The sequence below is a fragment of the Cygnus atratus genome, chromosome Z (genome assembly GCF_013377495.2).
Source record: "Cygnus atratus isolate AKBS03 ecotype Queensland, Australia chromosome Z, CAtr_DNAZoo_HiC_assembly, whole genome shotgun sequence".
NCBI lineage: Eukaryota > Metazoa > Chordata > Aves > Anseriformes > Anatidae > Cygnus > Cygnus atratus.
In genome coordinates, this window is record NC_066396.1 from 36,807,479 (window position 1) to 36,826,514 (window position 19,036).

General features: G+C 38.4%; 1 protein-coding gene across 4 annotated transcripts in view; it reads right to left on the bottom strand.

The window, feature by feature from the left end:
- MLLT3 (MLLT3 super elongation complex subunit) overlaps positions 1-19,036 on the bottom strand; it is a 135,612-nt gene that overhangs the window by 72,478 nt on the left and 44,098 nt on the right. For all 4 annotated transcript variants that reach the window (XM_050716319.1, XM_050716320.1, XM_035558544.2 and 1 more), the window contains exon 3: positions 883-965. In XM_050716319.1, the coding sequence (XP_050572276.1) occupies positions 883-965 (83 nt within the window). The remainder of the gene's footprint in view (positions 1-882; positions 966-19,036) is intronic.

Below are 19,036 nucleotides of genomic sequence, written 5' to 3' on the forward strand. Positions count from 1 at the left end.
AACGACTTGATTAAAATGATGTTATAAAATAACTAAGTAAGTACCTTAAAAGCATATGTGAAGTATAATAGGTCCACCCAAACACATGATATACAAAAGGAACCTATAATATTGCAATCATTAAAAAATTTTTCATTAAGTCTAAGATATCAGGCAAGCTTTCTCCTCTTTAATTCCACCCAAGTCCAATTCTTTTCATCTGAACAAGTTAAGAGTAACAGAACCCATTATGTACATTAAAGGAAATCTCTGTGTTTGCTATCTAAAGGACTGCACTTACTGTGCAGTATTTACTCAGACTTTAAATTTGAGATATCACAATAATGCAAGCATTGTAGAATGACACTAATTTTCCTTTTAAACTATGCCCCCTGGTAATGTTGAGTAGAATCAATGTTCACGTATAAGCTAAAAGAATGTTTTTGCAGACTTAGGGCACAGGATTAAAAAAGACTCTATATCAAAGACCAAAAAAGTGAACAAATTATAAAGATCAGCAATACTTACAACAGAACAATGGGTTCATTATGAAATCAACATGATCAAGGTCAGCTTCCTTCAAATTTTTAAAGTGGCTTTTGAGCTTCCTGAAGCATTATTTAAAGCCTGAGTAATAAGTGTTCTTCTGAATATCTACTGAATAATTCATCTTCTTTAATTTATTAGGTAATCTAACTTCAGAGCTTTATCTACTAAACATAGTTAGATATTTCTAAATGTTAGTGACTTTGAATTAAAAGCAGTTACAAACGCGTCCTTAAACCTTAATTATAACTGTTTATGAATTAAAATGCACATCTTAAAAGACTTCTATATAGTTTTTGTTTTAGTTTTTAGTTTTGTTGCTTTTTTTTCTCTTTTAAATGAAAAGTGATTCCTTACCTTATTTTTGAAGTAAACCTCAATTGGCAAAATGAAACCAGCATACCCAGATTCTTCAACTTTGTAGGGAGGATCCTTACACACTGAAAAAGAGAAAAACATCTATTTAACAGAAAGGTTTGAAAACAAACAAAACGAGTAAATGATCTGCAACAACACTTCCCTGAAAACACTACTAGAAAGCTGCACACGCATAGTAGGACATTTTTGCACATATTCTACTGGCCACGCTTCCTGTAATGCAGCCCGGAAAATGGTTGGCCTTCTGGGCTGTAAGCCTGCACTGTCAGCTCATGCTCAGTTTTTCATCCACCAACATGCCCGAGTCCTTCTCATAAGGGCTGCTCTCAATCCATTCTCCACCCAGCCTGTATTCATGTTTGGGATTGTCCTGACCCAGCCACAGCACCTTGCACTTGTCCTGGAAATGTCATGAGGTTCACACATACCAACCTCTCAAGCCCATCCAGCTCCATCTGGATGGCATCCCTTCTCTCCAGCATGTTGAGCATACCACACAGCTTGGTGTCATGGGCAAACTTGCTGAGGATGCACTCAATACCACCGTCCACATCACCGACAAAGATCCCAATACCGACCCCTGAGGGATATGACTCATTATTGGTCTCTACCTGGACATTGAGCTGTTAAGCCATTGCTGTGAGAATGGAAAATTTGGAGGATTCCACCCTGAGAAATTTACATATGTAGAGGGCAGAAGGATTGCCCTTCATGCATTCATAACCTAATACTAATAAAATCCTAATTCTAATAAATGTAATTTAAATAAATACTTAAATTAGAAGTAATGGTAATAAAATAAAAATCTGTATTGTCAGGGCAGGCAGTGGGAAAGCGTGCAATATGACACAATGACTTTACAGTACGTAATGAGAACCCTGAGGATGGTTAACTGTTTCCTTATGTTAAAACAGTATCCTGGTTTACCCCATAGGATTCATAAATCTTACATAGCAGAAGGTTTTACCAGATCCAATATACAACATTTACCTTCAAGTTTCAGTTAAATGCAAAGGCTTTTAGTTCCATGAAATCCCCATTGTACTTAGCTTGAGCTCTCTGACAAACGGCAGTAGCCTGTCAAGCCAACCTCGTGACAAAAAGCATGTCTTTACAGAGCTTGAAACAGAAGCCTTCTCTTCCTCTTCAGCTGCATGACAACTTTTATAGAGAATTGATGTTCAGGTAACAAATACAAAGATAGGGTGACCTTGAGAAACCATCCAACTCCTGCAGCACAAACTCATACACTTCCAATGCTGCATTGATATGCACGACAACTATAGTGCCACATCATCTCAGCAACATCACAGGACACTGACAGCTTCTCTGCTGAAGACTCATAGAAGGACACAATTCATACACAAGGATTGACTTCTTCAGAAAGTGGCTCTAGCTCTTTCAGTCTTAGCTGCCTGAAAGAAACTTCACACTGCCACACAGATCGTTTGCTAGTACGTGTGCTCTTTTCAGTATTGCCTTCTAGCTGCTCACTGCACTGTGTCAGGTGTGAATTAAACTATTCATATACATCAATTGAAGTGTGTCTTGCAATTAACTGCACAAGACTGAAACACCAAAATTACTCTTCTTTAGCAAAGTGCCATAGGTAGGCACTTAATACCTTCTATCATCCAAGAAAGAAGACCAGGCCTTTCTGAAACATCCAGAAAAATAACTGCTACCATGTTCTCCGCAGCACAATTAGTCCATCAGCTTTCCGGGGACATGCAAGCTTGGTTAATCTCCAAGTAAATGGACACAGAAGTTTTTCCTACTACCTCACCATTCTCCTCCTGCTTTGCTAGCACTAATCCCACACAGCAACTTGAAGAATAAGGAGGACTCCAAGTCCCTGCTCATCTGCTGCAGTTGTATATCACTACCCTACTTACCTTACGCAGTCAAAGGAAAGGGAAAAGGATGATAAAATGGAAGAAAAATAATCTCTTTTACAGAGTTATTCTTCAACACCATACACTTCCAGCAACAGAACTTATTTTGTTTCTCTTGGCAGGAAACAAGAGGACCTGTAGTTAATAAAGTGGGATTTGAAAATATCTTGTAAAAAATACTAAGATGATAGGTCAAAACTGAGAGGTAGCTTCAGATCGACAAAGCTTTTAAACTAGAAACTAAACATTTTATAAACATTTTAACTTAGAACCTCAAAGTAATAGTATATCACCTTAAGCTGACATGTCTTCCCTTATGAGGGCTTTGTAGCAACTGAAAACATCAATTTAATAGTCCTAGTTAAACATAGTTAGAGTTTACAGTAACATACACTGACAGCTTTTCAAAGATAGAGTAGCCCTCCTGCTCCTCCTTCACACTCAGAAGACACCCTGAGGGGAAAGCCTTCCTGGTATTATTTGAATACCCATACAGATGTAAAGACAGAAGACTGAAAGCCATTTAAAACAAGAAGATACTAAACATGAGGTATTCATCCAGATGGAAAAATAAAAACTTTAAAAACTGTAATACATTAGCTGCTACAGATATTTCAGGCTCCATTACATAGTATGCCACAAATCATATTTCTTTTTTTTTTTTTTTTTTAAAGTCACATCAACTTCTTCCTGAACACTTAATTGGTGCAGAAAACACTGTCAGCATAAATATTTTTCTTTTTTCTCTCTCAAATCTCTCTTCTTTCAGATTTACACAGCTGTAAGCAATACTGAATAGTACCCTGTCAGAGTTTCACATTACAGTTCTGAAAATAAAGTCTGTTATACTTGCAGACTTGGTTGAAACTTGGGCCACGGTCTACAAAACCTCTAGCACAAGGAAACTACTCTGTGTGCCTTCCCAAACCAAAAGGTGGGCTTTTGAAAAGATGGAATTCTACAGTCTTGTGGTTGAAAGCTTCCTGGAAAAAGAGTTAAATAACTGAGCAAAGCTCCATGAGCATAGACTACAACTACAGTGAAGGCCATGACAATTTTCTTACTTTTCTTGTGGATGCTGCTACTACACATACTGACAGATGCAGCACCTTGGTGCAGTCTGCACAAAGACCCACTGGTTTAAGCTCTTTTTTGTTTTGTTCAACTGTCACAGCTAGCAACCAGGGTTCCTGTATCAGCATGTGTAGGTTAACCAACAGGCAGCCATCCTAGCAAAGTTTGGTGAGTGAGAAGAAGATAGGTGGCAGGAGTCAGGTAACCCACAGAAGAGAGAAAAATAACAGGAGAGAAAAAAACACTAGAATAAAGGAAAGAAAAAACAAGAGCAATTTTGTCATGTTCAGACCAACAGAGTACAATCAGCAACAGAAATTAGGATGGAGTGATTCTGAAGATGGAAGAACCCAGAAACTCTAACAGGCTTCTCAAAGCTCGTTAGAAAAGCAGCCACTCTGGACCAACTAGATAAGCAGAAAACACTGCCATGCTAGAGACAACCTCCTCCTCAGCCAGAAGGAGGGAGGCATTTCCCCAGTGATTGCTCCACTCCTCTGAAGTGGCAACTACAAATGTATTTAGGTACTAAAGAAACAAAGCCTCTTGCATAATGCTGTCACTAAGAGTTAATAATTTTGGTCAGTTTCTGCTACACACACACGGCCACTCTCCACCCCTCCTTACCCAGTGGAAACAGTTTATACAGTGAAAAGGCATTTCCTTCCCCTCTCCTATATACTTTGGATAGGTGTTCCAACTTCAAGATAGTCTCTATGTTACTTAAGGCCCTATAGATTCCTACAGATCCAGTAAAAAAATTAGTTCCTCCACTAAGAAAACAGTTCCAGAGAATATCATTGCTGTGATGCAGCAAGAAGCAGCCAGCAATAGGAGTAACTATAGTTCACTTATAACAGTGTCTCTTCTCATGAGAACTATAAGGGTCAGGCAAAGTAAAGGAAAAGCAAGAATATGTAGATTTATTAAGGCCCAATGCTCTCAGAAAAAAACACATTTTGTTTCCTGTGTAAGGCAAGATAGTTTGTAAGGCCATGCTGTTGTTGTACCTTGGTCAGAATTCAGGATCCTCCATAAAGGAAAGCTTTAATCTTAGGTATTTGAAAATGCATTTGCTATGCATTTGCTAAACATAGAACTCCAGCCCCCCAAGGCAATTTTAGGTGCAATTTCGAAATAAAAGTTATATAATGGTGTTGCGTAGATTCCTAAGTCCATCCCATCTGATCTTAGGTTCATTTTATTTCTGGACAAAGGTTACTACAACAAGCAGCAACGTTGGTATGTTTCAGGTTAAAGAGAAACTTAAACAGGGTTCTAACTATAGAAAAAGCAAGAACTATACCAAATTATTATAGCAAAATAATGCATGGGAGCCCCAAACTACGTGAAACTAAGAGACTACACAAACTGTTAAACTTGTCCTAGGACAAGAGTTAGTTTTCAAATAGGTGAAACACCACTTTTCCACAATGCTAGGGAAGCACACACATGTACGTATGTTTGAGTGCCACTGCACAGGTACAGGCTTACAATTGCATACAAACCTCTGGTGCTCACCTACAGTGCACTGTCAATTTCCCTTGACACAGGACTATTTAGACACTCAGCTACAGTCCTAGCTATGTTAAAAAACACTTAAAATAATAGGAACAGGCAGAAACATGTTGGCTATAGTGCTATGTTCATTCTGACCAGCTTTCCCACACACACACACCATTGCAGTAATTTGCAGTTGACAAAAATACTTCAAATGCTCCTCTAACAGAACACGCATTACCAACTGCAAAATATCGAAGTGCATCTTTAAATTAAAATTGGAATGACATAGCCATCACTTATGTATGATTTTATTAGCAAGGATTCATCTCTACAAGATCTCAGGACCTGTTTTGGTAATATTGTCTGTTACGCTCACTCTGCACAAACAGATGCAAGTGCATAGTTCTCATTCAATGCACTCTACAACTAAATTCTGGTAATGTCAACATAATGAATCACCCAAGATTAGAGCATGCCAGGACAGGATTTGTAGTTCTAGATTATCTATGTCCCCTACTTGTCAGGGCAATATGCCTTCTCCACAGCTCACAAACGGATTAATTCATTTCTCTCAGATGTTCTGCTTATTTATTCCACAAGTGAAGCACTACGTTTTCCATGTACACATTTCCATGTGTTGCATCAGACGTTAACTGGCACCTAAAGAACACACAAACCAAGCCACAAGGATTCATTTTTTATTAGTAGTAACCACACTGAGGCCTGTGGAAATGACAATAACAAAATTGTGGTAATAGCCACCAGTTTTAAAAGCTTTAACAAGAGATTTGTTTGGTACTCCAGCACCAAACACTTCGTGTTTATTCCTTGATGAAAAATACAGACAGAATAAGTAAAGAAAGACAGAAGTTCCTTTCAGGCAGATGCTGGCAGAACAACATCAGGGACATGCAGAATTGACTGTTACAACTCACAGATATTTTGTGCACACGGCAGAATAGATGATGTAGGTCCCTGCAGGAATTGAAGGCTTCTGACAGAGAACCGGCTTGACTAAGTTTTTTGCACTGGTAATTTATAGATTCTTGCCTATGATTTGCTCACATCACTCACCCTTCAACCAACTTTCCTGCTAATTATCATCTTTGTTAAGGGACATCTTACTATAAAGGAATGGTATTTAAAGGAATGGTATTTACTTTCAGGTCAAGGCAGACTGCAGGACCAAATCTCTCCTGACCTAAGACATTGGTTTTAAATATTCAGCTGTGATTTCTACAGAAGCTTTTTGACTTTGGTATCCACTGCCACATCTTCCCAGCTGGTGGGCTCCAGTGCTTTGACTCTATACAAAATGAGGCAAGGGAGAGTAGCCTTACTTCAGGCACACATCAGTCATTAATACCTACAAATTGCCAGGCAGGTTCAAACAGCAGCTAGCAAAAATTACTGAGTTGAATGCGGGCTAAACAGTATCTCACACTAGGAATAAAGTGTTCCCATTTGCTTAATATCTTAGGCTGACAACTCTTTCATGAGACATATACAACACTGAAATGAAAGTACAGGGGGATCCAAGAAAAAATTAAGACTAAGCTGTCAGCATTGTGTTTACAGTCTCATCAACTTCCCTACCCCACATACCAACTGCCTACATTCCCACCGCTTCTACCAGTTGGATCAGATAGCACGATAGTTAGGGTTCGCTTTATTTAAGACATGGAGTGACATTTTCTGTATATAATACCTACATACTGACCATTGGATACCCTCATCAACTGAAATCAAACATACAGAAAACAGGAGGAAGGGAAGCAGAAAAACCTGTCATGCCCAGAGGTTTTCCAAGTCCAAGTCTTACTGGACTTCTTAACTCAGCACTGGCCTTTAAACACTGCTAAGAGACCTGCAGAGAGGGTTTCTGAATCCTTTCAAAAACAGACTAAAAAACGTAAGTTACTAAACACAGTTAAATATAAAAGTTGAATTAATGCCCAGTTAGAACTCTGTATTTGCCCCCTTAATTCTGCCCCTTCGCATGTGAAGGCAGCAATAAACCTTGAACACTCAGCTGCCAATTTCTGAAACACAGCAGAGAGCTCCCTACATCCCCCAGCTCAGGCAGAGCAACTTTCAGTTTTGCATTTACAATGCTGCCAGTAATTCAGAAGACTTTACAGGTTTTTATGTAATTTAATAATTCTCGCATATATACTATCCATCTGCATGTCCAAGGAAAAAAAAATAAGAACAGTAAATTCAACAGATCTGGGAAGTCCTAGTAGGAAGTCCTAATTTGACTTTTTTCTGCAGCACATTCTCTGTGCTCCTTGAAAATACAATCACTTTTGACAAAATGAGATGAGCCAGGACACCTCAAGCGTCTTCACTATTTCAAAATGCTGTGCAAGCCCATGCAATGCACAGACGCTGCACATGGGAAAGAACACAACTTCTGCCACAAACCGTAAAGGAGAATGGAATCTGTACTGCCAGATGACAAGCAAGGGCTGCCTTACCTTGGAAGTCTCCTTTCATGTTAATTTCAACAGTATAACCTTATTTCCCAGTTTTGCTGAAATGGGAGACAAGTGGGGAAGGACTAAAATGCTCCACCTCACATATCAGATTCTGGACTGACACTGTCTGGCAGTAAAATCACCGACAGGACCTTGTGAAATGCCACATTTTACTGTCATGTACCACCCCTTCCAGGACTTCCACCAGGAGGAGCACTTCTCTCGACCATCCCAACATCCACAGACATCAAAAGATATTTCGGCACCTGCAAGCTTTCTAATTTTCCAAATGGTGCAGAAGCTCCTCCTCTTGACTCTAAGTACACAGACTTATCTGGCTAGATTCTGCAATGCACACGCAAGCAACAATCCTTAAATCACCATAAATCTAGGTGACATTTTACATGACAATTAAAAAGAAAGTGATGTAAATAGTTCCAGTAACAAAAGCAAACTGATTTCTGAAAGGCTAAAAAGTCTTCCAAGCTAAATCAGCAGTCTCCAGCAAAAGCTAAGCAGGGGAGAAGTTCTCTTCAAAGAAGATGAAATAAGGTATTTAAAACTAAGAAACAGTGGAGATTTGGATACAACAGCACAATTCGGTTACTGTTCACAAGAAACAAAGGAAGTGTTTGAAATAATATTAACTAGAATCTAAGAAAGACGGTCATTCAATGAAGTTAGCACATCCTGATTATCTGTTGCAAAAGCATTCTACAATTACAGGAACAATATACATTATACCCCTTTATTGTCCTTTGAAGCTTGAAGACACAGCAATGTATTTTAACTTAGGTCAGCAGGAAACCACTTATTACTAAAGTATTTCAGTATTAATTACAATAATTCTTTATTCATATTAAAATAATTGAAACACACTAGACAACATTATCAATGTTGCTTCTGCCACTTCCTTGATAGCCTTCCTGATGCTGTTCAGAGCAGCTGCATATGAGACCGTGAATGCTAGTCCACATTTTACAGCTATTTTAGCAATTGCACAGTGGGACTAAGAAGAAAAAGAAAAATAGTGTTTCGGGCATGTTTTGTTAAGAGCATTCATGAGCAGATGGGAAAATAAGATAAATATGATAAAGCACACCACCCCAATTTAAACAAAGCCCTGATATATTAACATGATACAACCTTAAAATTATAGAAGGGTACAGCTAAGGCTGGAACAACTATTTACGCTGTGTTTAAATGAATGTGCCCAATTGTTCTGGCTTTCACTGATCATTACTTCTGTAAGAGACCAACACAAAGCTGTACAACTAAAAATAACCCCTAAGTACACAGATTTCAAGTCTGTGTGAAAACCCATTCTGTGATGACTATGATGCAAATGTACACTCCAGGGCATAAACACAGCTTAGGAGCTGTGTTTGAATGCAAGTAAAGCCTACGTTGTATATGTTGGCACACGAGTAATGATCCCAACAATTATACTATTTGGTTATTTGACATTTTGAGTGAAGAGAACAAGAGAACAGATTGCCACCTGAGACTAATGATGAGTGCATTGTAAAGAAGAACCATAGAAAAGATTTTCTTCAAAAAAATAAATTGTTAACACCATTTCTGACTACTATAGCACACACACCCCTTTATTTTTCTGCCTACAATAAATACAAGATTTTAATGCCTGAAAACCAGACACAGCTATATTGCTTCTGAAATACTGCAGCCCTACACACCACATAGCTAACAAACTTTCCTGCATACATATAATAGAAAAGGGAAGAGGAAGAAGAGTAGATCAGACCTTAAAAGCAGAAAATCTTTAAAGTGGTACACAGTCTAATCCTTAGTAATTGATTCAGTTCTACTCCAATTCTAGTATGAAGAGAAAAAATAGATTTAGGAAATCATCACCTTACAAAATGCTACATTCCTAAAACTGTATTTGTACTACTAATATGCTGGTAATCTGTAAAACAGTAACAAAAATAAAGTGACAATGCTGTCCAAATATACATTTGATAGATTTTGTCTAGGGATTTCTCTAAGAAAGCAAACAGCTTTCTTAAGCATGAAAGCCATTTGTTCTGTACTCTTTCAACTCTGTTTTAAAAATGTCAGGGAAAAAAATAGACAAAACTGCATAGGTCATTTTCTTTAAAAGAATACACACACAAAAACACCTGTAAGGCTATTGACTGAAACATCAGTAATGTTTTACTTGCTTATGTAGTATAGATTAAAAATACTTTCCCAGTTCAACAACAAAAATTTCTTGTTGTAGACTTGCACATAAGTGGGAAACAGGCTCCAATCACATAAGAGAGGGAGAATCTGAAAGTACAACAGCACCTGGAGATTCAAACAGGCTGCCTGAAAGACAAAAAATAAGAAGCCCCTATTTCATTTTAACCTTGAAGCCAAACAATTCTAACAGACTACACTACTTGGTACAGTTTGAAATAGAAAAGTGGCCAAATGAGATGCGGTTGTTCAGACATTTCACACTAAAAAATAAAGTAAAATTTTCATCCCTCAAAACAAGCCAGGCATTGCTTTATACGGTTTCACTAAATGAGTTAAGCTATGATTCTAAAGTTTAAATAATCCAGCACTGACAAAAACATTAGAAGTATTCACAATTTCAACACAGGTTATTCTGTTCCAGACCTAAACCAAATTTAACATAGGAAAATAATGATACTGGTTTGTACTGAACTGTTTTTTCTCTCCTGTCAAACCAACTGAGCTATACACCTATCAAACAAAGCCTGAACAAATGAAAATGTGAATACAGATAACAGCTTAGGAAAAAGACTTTGTAACCCCTCTTACTATTCATCCCTTAACCTTCTGAATCTGACCTTTACTGCTTCAGCTCCAATTCTTTCCCTTTGCTAATAGCAATACATATTTCTTCTCTTGATACTCCGTCAGAGCATTATTTCTCCGTGTATTATGTGTGACTAAACAACAGCTTAGAGAAAAGTAATTCAGCATAAACACCTTGAACAAAAATTCAAGCGATGAGACCATCCATACATGAAGAAAACAATCTCACACCATTGTTTCAGTCATGGCCATGACTCAACAGTATTTCAGAGGAACAGAAGACCACGCTTTTCTTCAGTTTTGATGAAGAGAATGTAATGTTTTACGTTGAGTGAAAATGGAGCAATGCAAACAACTCAAATCTGCAAAATTATGTACTCCTGGAAGTAACTTGCTTCAGTCTAAGAAAATTTCCCCCATTTAACTAACTCCCATTTATAATTCCTTCTGGCATTAGAGTACACATTGACTAGACTACAGTAAAACACTCAAAGTGGCAACTGGTGTTGCAGACACCTTCAGACACTTGCATTGTCTGCTCACAGCTTTTCTATATCAAAGCATACTCCCTCAGACTTCAGTTATCCAAAACATAACTTCCCATAGTACATTTGATTGAAAACCTTTCATGTACTGTTAGTTATCAAAGTTTTAGGGGTTCCTTAGCTTTCCTTTTTTTTTTTTTAACCTAGTAATTGAATGATTGCCCCAGGAAGTTGTCTGAATAGATGCACCTTATGTTATCTTCCCAACCTGATCTCTCCAGGTTGGAAAAAAGGCCACCCCTAAGCACAGTATACATGCATTCCACTATTAGATTCAGAAATAAAAAGAGAGGGAAGCACTTACAGAAATGTACCCAAACCAAAGTAAAACTAATCAAGCTTCCTCATTCATTTCTCTGTACGTTTCTGGAAGGACAACAGTTCTTTCCACCAAACAGGTGTTTTAAAAGTAGCTTTCTATGTTAAAGACAGGTGATATTTGCTTTTTAAATTCAAGATGCTGTCCGTATTTAATTTAACATGGATAAGCATGAAATAGGGCCAAACAACAGAAGCAAGTTTGCCTGATTTTTTGCATCATCATCATTTTCTTTAAAATTACCCTTCAACCTAAGCTAGAACTCACATGCTAGACACAACACATCAGGCAAACTGCCTCCTAGAACATCTCTTTTTAAAAAAAAAAAGACAAGTAATGAAAACAACAAAAACCCTTTTTTTTTTTTCAGTAAGAAGGTCACAGTGTCAGAAATGTGACCGTCTGAGGCCTCATGCTGGATAAGCATTAAGAAAACATCCGAACATACATAATCGAATATACTACAAAGAAAATGCTAACAATAATAAAATCGTGGCCGTGGAGACTTAATACACAGGAGTAGGAAAAACAGAAGTGAATCCAGTAACATATGCCATGACAAGCCCCACAGAGAGCTGTGAAAGGGCTGCAAGGTTCAGACGAGAACAATGAACTGGAGAAGGGTGAGTGAGGAATGGGAATTGTTCCGACACCAAATTTCCATCCCAGTCTTCAGGAACTGATTTCAGCTGATAGCAGAGCTTCAGTCGTGTGCATCAGAAACTAAAGATGCTTTCTTGGCTGTTCACCAGGGTAATGCATGTCAACATTCAGTGCTATTTAGACACACCAAGACTACAGGAAATAGATGGATTAGATCACTCACACGGTTTTCACCCGTGGGAACAAATAAATAGTCTTTCTGCTATTTTAAGTTATAAGACATGCACTCATATCTCTGCTATTGGTTCTACAAGCAAAACCCGGTTAAATGTAATTAAAAAGAAGACTAAGAAGGGCAGTGAAAGGACAATGTTGAAAAAAATACATAGCCAAATTTCTATTTTTAGAGCTCACTATTACCCTCCAAAATGTGTTGTAGTTACTTATGGAGAATATTTACATGTGTACGCAAACGGCATCGTGGTAAAATATATTGTGGTCCCCACAGGAGTAGAAAATGAACATCTTGATTCTCCCCCAACTGTTTACATTCCTATTAGGATGGCACAAATGATGAAACCTCCTTTTGCTCCAGGATAGACTTTGGAGAATGGAGAAATTAATAGCATCTTTTCCTTGAAAGAAATATTTGCTTTAGTCAAGACCAAGAACAAAGACAGATAGACCCTATCTGATCCAATTTTTTTTTTTAAGAACGATTTTGAGTACCGCACATTCTTAAGCTTTCCCACAGATAGAGTAAGCTTAAAGATTTCAGACATAAGAGATAAAACAATAAAGGCCAGCAGAGATGTCCACTGTACAGTCAGAGAAATGAAGTGCACACAGAAAATGTACTGCCCAGTAACACAGAATGTACATGGCAAAACCAGTTAAAGGAGCCCAAAACTTGAACACAGTATCATGATGACACTACCTACTCCTACCTGAAGGCTTCAGAACTACGAAAAACATCAGGGGGAGCTGAAGAAGAATGTACATAATGTACTACAGAATAAAACTTCTGTGAAGTGACAAATACAGAACACTCAAACTGGACAAAAATGAATTTTTTTCTTTTAATTACAAAGGCAGATTTATTGACTTTTGTGATTCTTAATGAGCTACTTTCAACACAGAAGTGCTATTCACTACATTTATTAATGGATGTAAGGCAGGTGGCCTACTGGAAAAAAAATCTTGATAGAAGAAAATTAGGTTAAGATCCAATTGAGCATTATGAAGAAAACCAGGTGACTTCACATAACTTCTTGTACTGAGCATGGTAATAACAAATGAAAATCAATGTAGAGAAGCATATCATATACATTCTAAAAGGGCACAATTTGAAACTGTAATTCCACTTTAAGTACCTATCAGTTAGTACCATAACCTACTTATGAACATGAAAAGTCAAAGCAATCTCCATGTGAATCCGGTAAATTGGATGACGGGCTCTTACAGTTAATTATACACCTGCTTTTCTACAGTGTAACATAATTATTCTGAGTAACTGAAATTGCTCCAATACTTGTGAGGTTTTCTTTTATCTATAAGATGCTATTCAACACAAAACCTCTTGATATTTCTGTTGAACAACACCCCAAGCCTAATATATTTCTGTATTTAACATCTTCACTTTCCTTCCCCCGCAAACCTACAAAACACAGCTTATAAAAGCTCTTATATTCCTCATTAGTACAAATTACATGTGCTTGCTAAATTCAAGTGATAGATCTCCTTTGATACGCTAATTAAAACATAACTACTGAAATATGCAAATTTCACCTTTCTATCCTTACCAACTGCTTTTACAGTATACAGAGGAGGTTTCCAGCAAACCTCCAATCTTTATCTGCAAGTGGCCTAAGCAGAGACTTTGGGGCTATGGTATCACCATGGCTAATTAAATGGATCATTTGCACAAAGATACAGGGGAAAAAAAGCCTTACACTTGTATATTGACCCATACTGAACATTTTCTCTTCTCTCTTCTCCAACTTCCCTCCCAGAAGGCTGCACAAGAGTTCATTCTTCTACACCTGCAAGCTATACTTTACTGCAAGAACACCCTAAGAAATACAGCTACTACCCTTCTAGGCATTCAAATAACCTTCACCTTACCACACTGAACACTTCACAGCCACCAATCTGTTTTAAGCTCTGAAAACATACACAATTGCGTAGAAAATGTGATGTCAGGATGCCAAAACAATCTGTTCAATTCATCAAGAACACTTAAACCTTCATTAAGATGGCCATCTGAAGCTAATCTTTGCCTTTTTTCCCCTCCCTCTCACTCTCTCCTCCTCTTCCAGGGTTCCCAAAATCCTTGAAATAATCATTTTTATACATGGGTTGTTTTCCACATTCTTGTTCCATCAGCTTGTGGCTGGTAGTTCAGAGGACAAAGACTAAACTTGATTCTGGTTCTCTCCTAAAGCGGAGGTAGTAACTGAAAATATCCATCTTTGGGAATGTGTTGTACAAGCTTTGCTAATACTCCTATCTGGTGGCCTTCTATGATGCAGTGAGTGCATCAGTTGACAAGGAAAGACTGACCAATGCAATCTATTTGGACTTCTGCAAAGTCTTTAACATGGTCCCACATGACATCCTGAACTCTGAAGTGGAAAGAAGGATTTGAAGGGTAGACTACTGGCAGATAAGGAATTAGCTTTAAAGTCACACCCAGAGAGTGGTGGTCAATGGTTCTATGCCCAGCTAGAGGCCAGTGATGAGCCATGTCCCTCAGGGGTCTGTCTTGGGACTGGTGCTGTTTAATGTCTTTATCAGTGACATAGACAATGGGATCAAGTGCACCCCCAGCGAGTTTGCAGATGGCACCAAGCTGAGTGGTGCAGTCGATACAACAGAAGGAAAGGATACCATCCAAAGGGACCTGCACAAGCTTGAGAAGTGGGCCCATGTAAACCTGATCAGGTTCAACAAGGCCAAGTGCAAGGTGCTGCACCTGGGTAGGGGCAATCCCAGACATGAGCACAGACTGGGAGAAGAAATCACTGGGAGCAGCCCTACGGAGAAGGACTTGGGGGTTCTGGTGGATGAAAGGCTCGACATGAGCCAGCAGTGCCTGCTTGCAGCCCAGAAGGCCAACTGCGTCCTATGCTGCATCTGCTGAGGGGTGGGCAGCAGGTGGAGGGAGGTGATTGTCCCCCTCTGCTCTGGCCAAGAGGTTGCACCTGGAGGGCTGCATCAGGCTCTGGGTGCTCCCAAGCACAAGAAGGATGTGGACCTGTCCAAGTGGGTCCACAGGAGGGGCGATGAGGATCAGAGGGCTGGAGCACCTCTCCCATGAAGAGGCTGAGAGAGCTGGGGATGTTCAGCCTGTAGAAGGGAAGGCTCTAGGGAAACCTCACCACAGCTTAAAGAAGGCTTTTAAAAAAAATGGATAGAGAACAACTTGTTACTTGGACAGCAGTGATAGGACAAGTGTGAACTTATCCTTAAATCAACAGAAGGGATGTTTAAATTAGATGTTAGGAGGAACCTTCGCTCAGAGGGTGGTGAGGCACTGCCACAGGTTACCCAGAGCAGTTGTGGATGCCCCATCCCTGGAGGTCTTCAATACCAGGCTGGATGGGGCTTTGAGCAACCAGGTCTGGTGGAAGGTGTCCCTGGACATGTCAGGGATGTTGGAATTAGATGGTCTTTAAGGTCCCTTCCAACCCAAACCATTCTATGATTCTAAGCCAACTTGCAGCATCTTCTAACTCCTTCAGGCATGCATAGTCCACCCCCTGCTATTTTCTTTTATATTGATTATCAAACTTTAATTAGTTTAACAATTAGTCCACTGTTTTGTAAAATTCTATTTTGCAGGGATTATTATTTTTTTTGTTTTATTGTTTGTTTGGTTTTCTTTTTTTGCACACTACGCACATAACAGCACCCACAGTCCTTCAACCCATCTAACAAAACCACAATTGTCTTCTTGATTGATGGAAAGGGATGATGTTTGTTTTATAAAGATAAAAGGTCCTCCAACTAAAACAAGCATACAGGAGCAGAGTTTCCCTATAAGGATCATGTTAGTGTGGAATCACATCATATTTTCGTTCAACTGAATTGAGAGACAATTCTAAAGAAGCTCAAGGCAAGTATAATAGTAACAGTTTACCTTGAAGTAATTAACCAAGGAATTCATCATTAGTACTACTGGCATCAACTTATAGAGGATCTGGGGGGAGAAAGAACACCTTGTTCAAAGTCATCCATCAAATCAGTATCAAAATTGAAAACAGATGTAATGGCTGCTGACTACTGTTCAAGATACAGTTCTACACACAGAAGACTTGTATTTTGCTAGACTTTGGAGTCAAACCTGAACCAGGCTCAACTAAAAGATAACATAACTGTTTTCCTACTAAGGTAATTCTTTTTTTCCTGTGTTTTGTTTTTTGTTTGGTTGGTTTCAAATGTGGGATCATCTTAAAAAAACAAACTATAAACATTTTGTGATTAAAGTAGGAGTTTTCCGAACAGCACATATAATTTGCTTTGTTACTAAAGCAACGGATGAAAGATGAGGAATCATTAAATTTTATGCTGTGTAACACCGCAAACCCAACATGTATTAAAGTCACAGCACACAACCTGCTATTATCACAAGATAATGAGAAGCAATTGAATGAGGTCATACTCAGTATAGATATTGCAGTAAAGTATGTTTATACATACTATATTACACAGAGTGAAATAATTGAGTCACACTTCCATTTCTTCAAAATGTAACAGCACTAGGAATTCCTAAACAGATTTACTACCTGATTTATTTGAGCAGTGTATCAAATATTGACAATTTTGTTGTAAGCAAAACTTATTTGCAAGTCTTACACTAGTAAATTGCTTTCCTAAAAAGCCATTTGCTCAAATATTCTTAACTGATAAAGCATGTTTTCCTAAAAGTAAAGGGACTTCCAATCTTTTGATAGGAGTCTTAAAGAGGAAGCCAGAATCCTAAGCAATGTTACTAGATGTTTCAATTATACCCTTTACTATTAAACACTTCATTAAAAGACAAGTAAGTAAAAGACAAGTAAGCAAAAGCATGCTGCAATCAAATCCACTAAAATTAAGAAGCTACGGTACTGTATGGCAGTCATTGACAGCAGCTCAAGGGTTTCAAGGGAGAAACACAATTTTTACATGGTTACTCTTTACAGAGGTGAACTGCTTTTGTACAGGATAACGTCCTCCTGACTCAACTTTCCTCAGCATTGGTTCTTACCAACATATGGTAAACAGATGTGGAAGAAAAAAGTGTTGGGAAGCAGAATCTGCAAGCAGAAAGTTAATAAGATCAAATTAAAGTATCAGCTAATTATTTTCTGTTAGTCTTCCTTACTTTTATAAAGGGAATACTCACTCATACACAAGACCAACTGACCTCTCTTGCTATTCAAAACAATTCCTAACCTGCAGGGGTATTATTTTCACTATTTCATACTTGGAGGGAGATAATGTGTATTGACAAAGCAATTATGTCCAAGGGTAGTTGCAACAAGTGAGATTTTGCCATCAATATCCACATATTGTACCCAACACAAACAATAGTGAGAGGGTCACTGCAACTGCCTTTTACAGGCTGCAATATGAAGTGCTGAAAACAGCACAACTGAGTAATGATCCTAAAAGCAAAGCAAAGTCACAAACCAAACAGCATCTTCCTTAGAGAAGTACAACACCCTGCCTTATCTAACAGCCAGGATTTCTCTTGCATTCTTAGTTTGGGTGACTATAACAGGCTTTCAAAAATTATCCAGTTTTCAATCAAGACATCAACGTTGCTAGAAGGATCAAACAACTGCTGCAAAACACAGTAAGGGCAAGATATATGATGCGTTCTTCCCCTCAGTTATAGGCTGGAACAACAGCTTGGTAAAAGAGAAAAAAGGAAGCAGTTTCCTCTCGACATTCGCAATCTTTCATTGCTTTCCATTCAACATCTTTACCTATATAATTCTCATTCTTTAATTTTACTATGGGAAATTGGCCAGCTTTTATGTGCCATAAGCACTAGTGTTGTGAGTTCTCTGCTAGCTCACTCGAAAAAACATGATTCTATCAAAGCATCCCTTATCCCTTCTTCTCCCACACACTTTCACAAATACCCCAGACTTTCACTATCTCATCTTAAGCTTCAAAGTAAAACTGATGTTGAAATACCTCTTGCAACACTTCTTTTTACAGACATGTTTGTACATGCTACTGCATGCTCAGGGGAGGGTGTCTGCCCACGAGTATGTGCATCATCACGTCTGTGGAAATACATGTTCTCTCCACCATGCATCTTAAATGCTCAGCACAAGAATAACACATTCATGCTGGAGTAGCAAATGGATACTAAGCTTGATATTATTTCATGACAGTGCTAGTCTAACTTGTAGAATGCGACAAGAATTCAGTGACAACATGGAAGTACCTCAACAACACAGGAACCAGTTACTAATACAAGGGATGGCCACTCAACACATTTTACCAAAATCTAAGACATTCCTCACTCACAACATGAGTTGATTCAGGGAACCATTACCTACAGATCCTGCCCACTGGATGCTCTAACAGTTCTGAAGCTCTTCCAAGGCAGAATGGTGCCACCAAATCAGTAACAGAACACCATGCGCACACAGTAATATTGATAGTAATTGGCTACCAAATCGAAAGTCTTTTTTTCAAAGACTACAGTGGTGGTAAGAAATTAAGTCAGACTGATGTCAAACCATATTGTTTGTGCAGCGACAGCCTGTGGAGACCCCATAAGAAGCATGTTATCCAAGACCCTCTTAAAAAAGAAAACAGCAACATAAACACAAAACCATCAACAAAAACCAGGTCTTCATTCAAAAAGCTTTTAATACAAATAGAAGCTCTAAAGGAATTCTCATGCGTAGTCTCCAG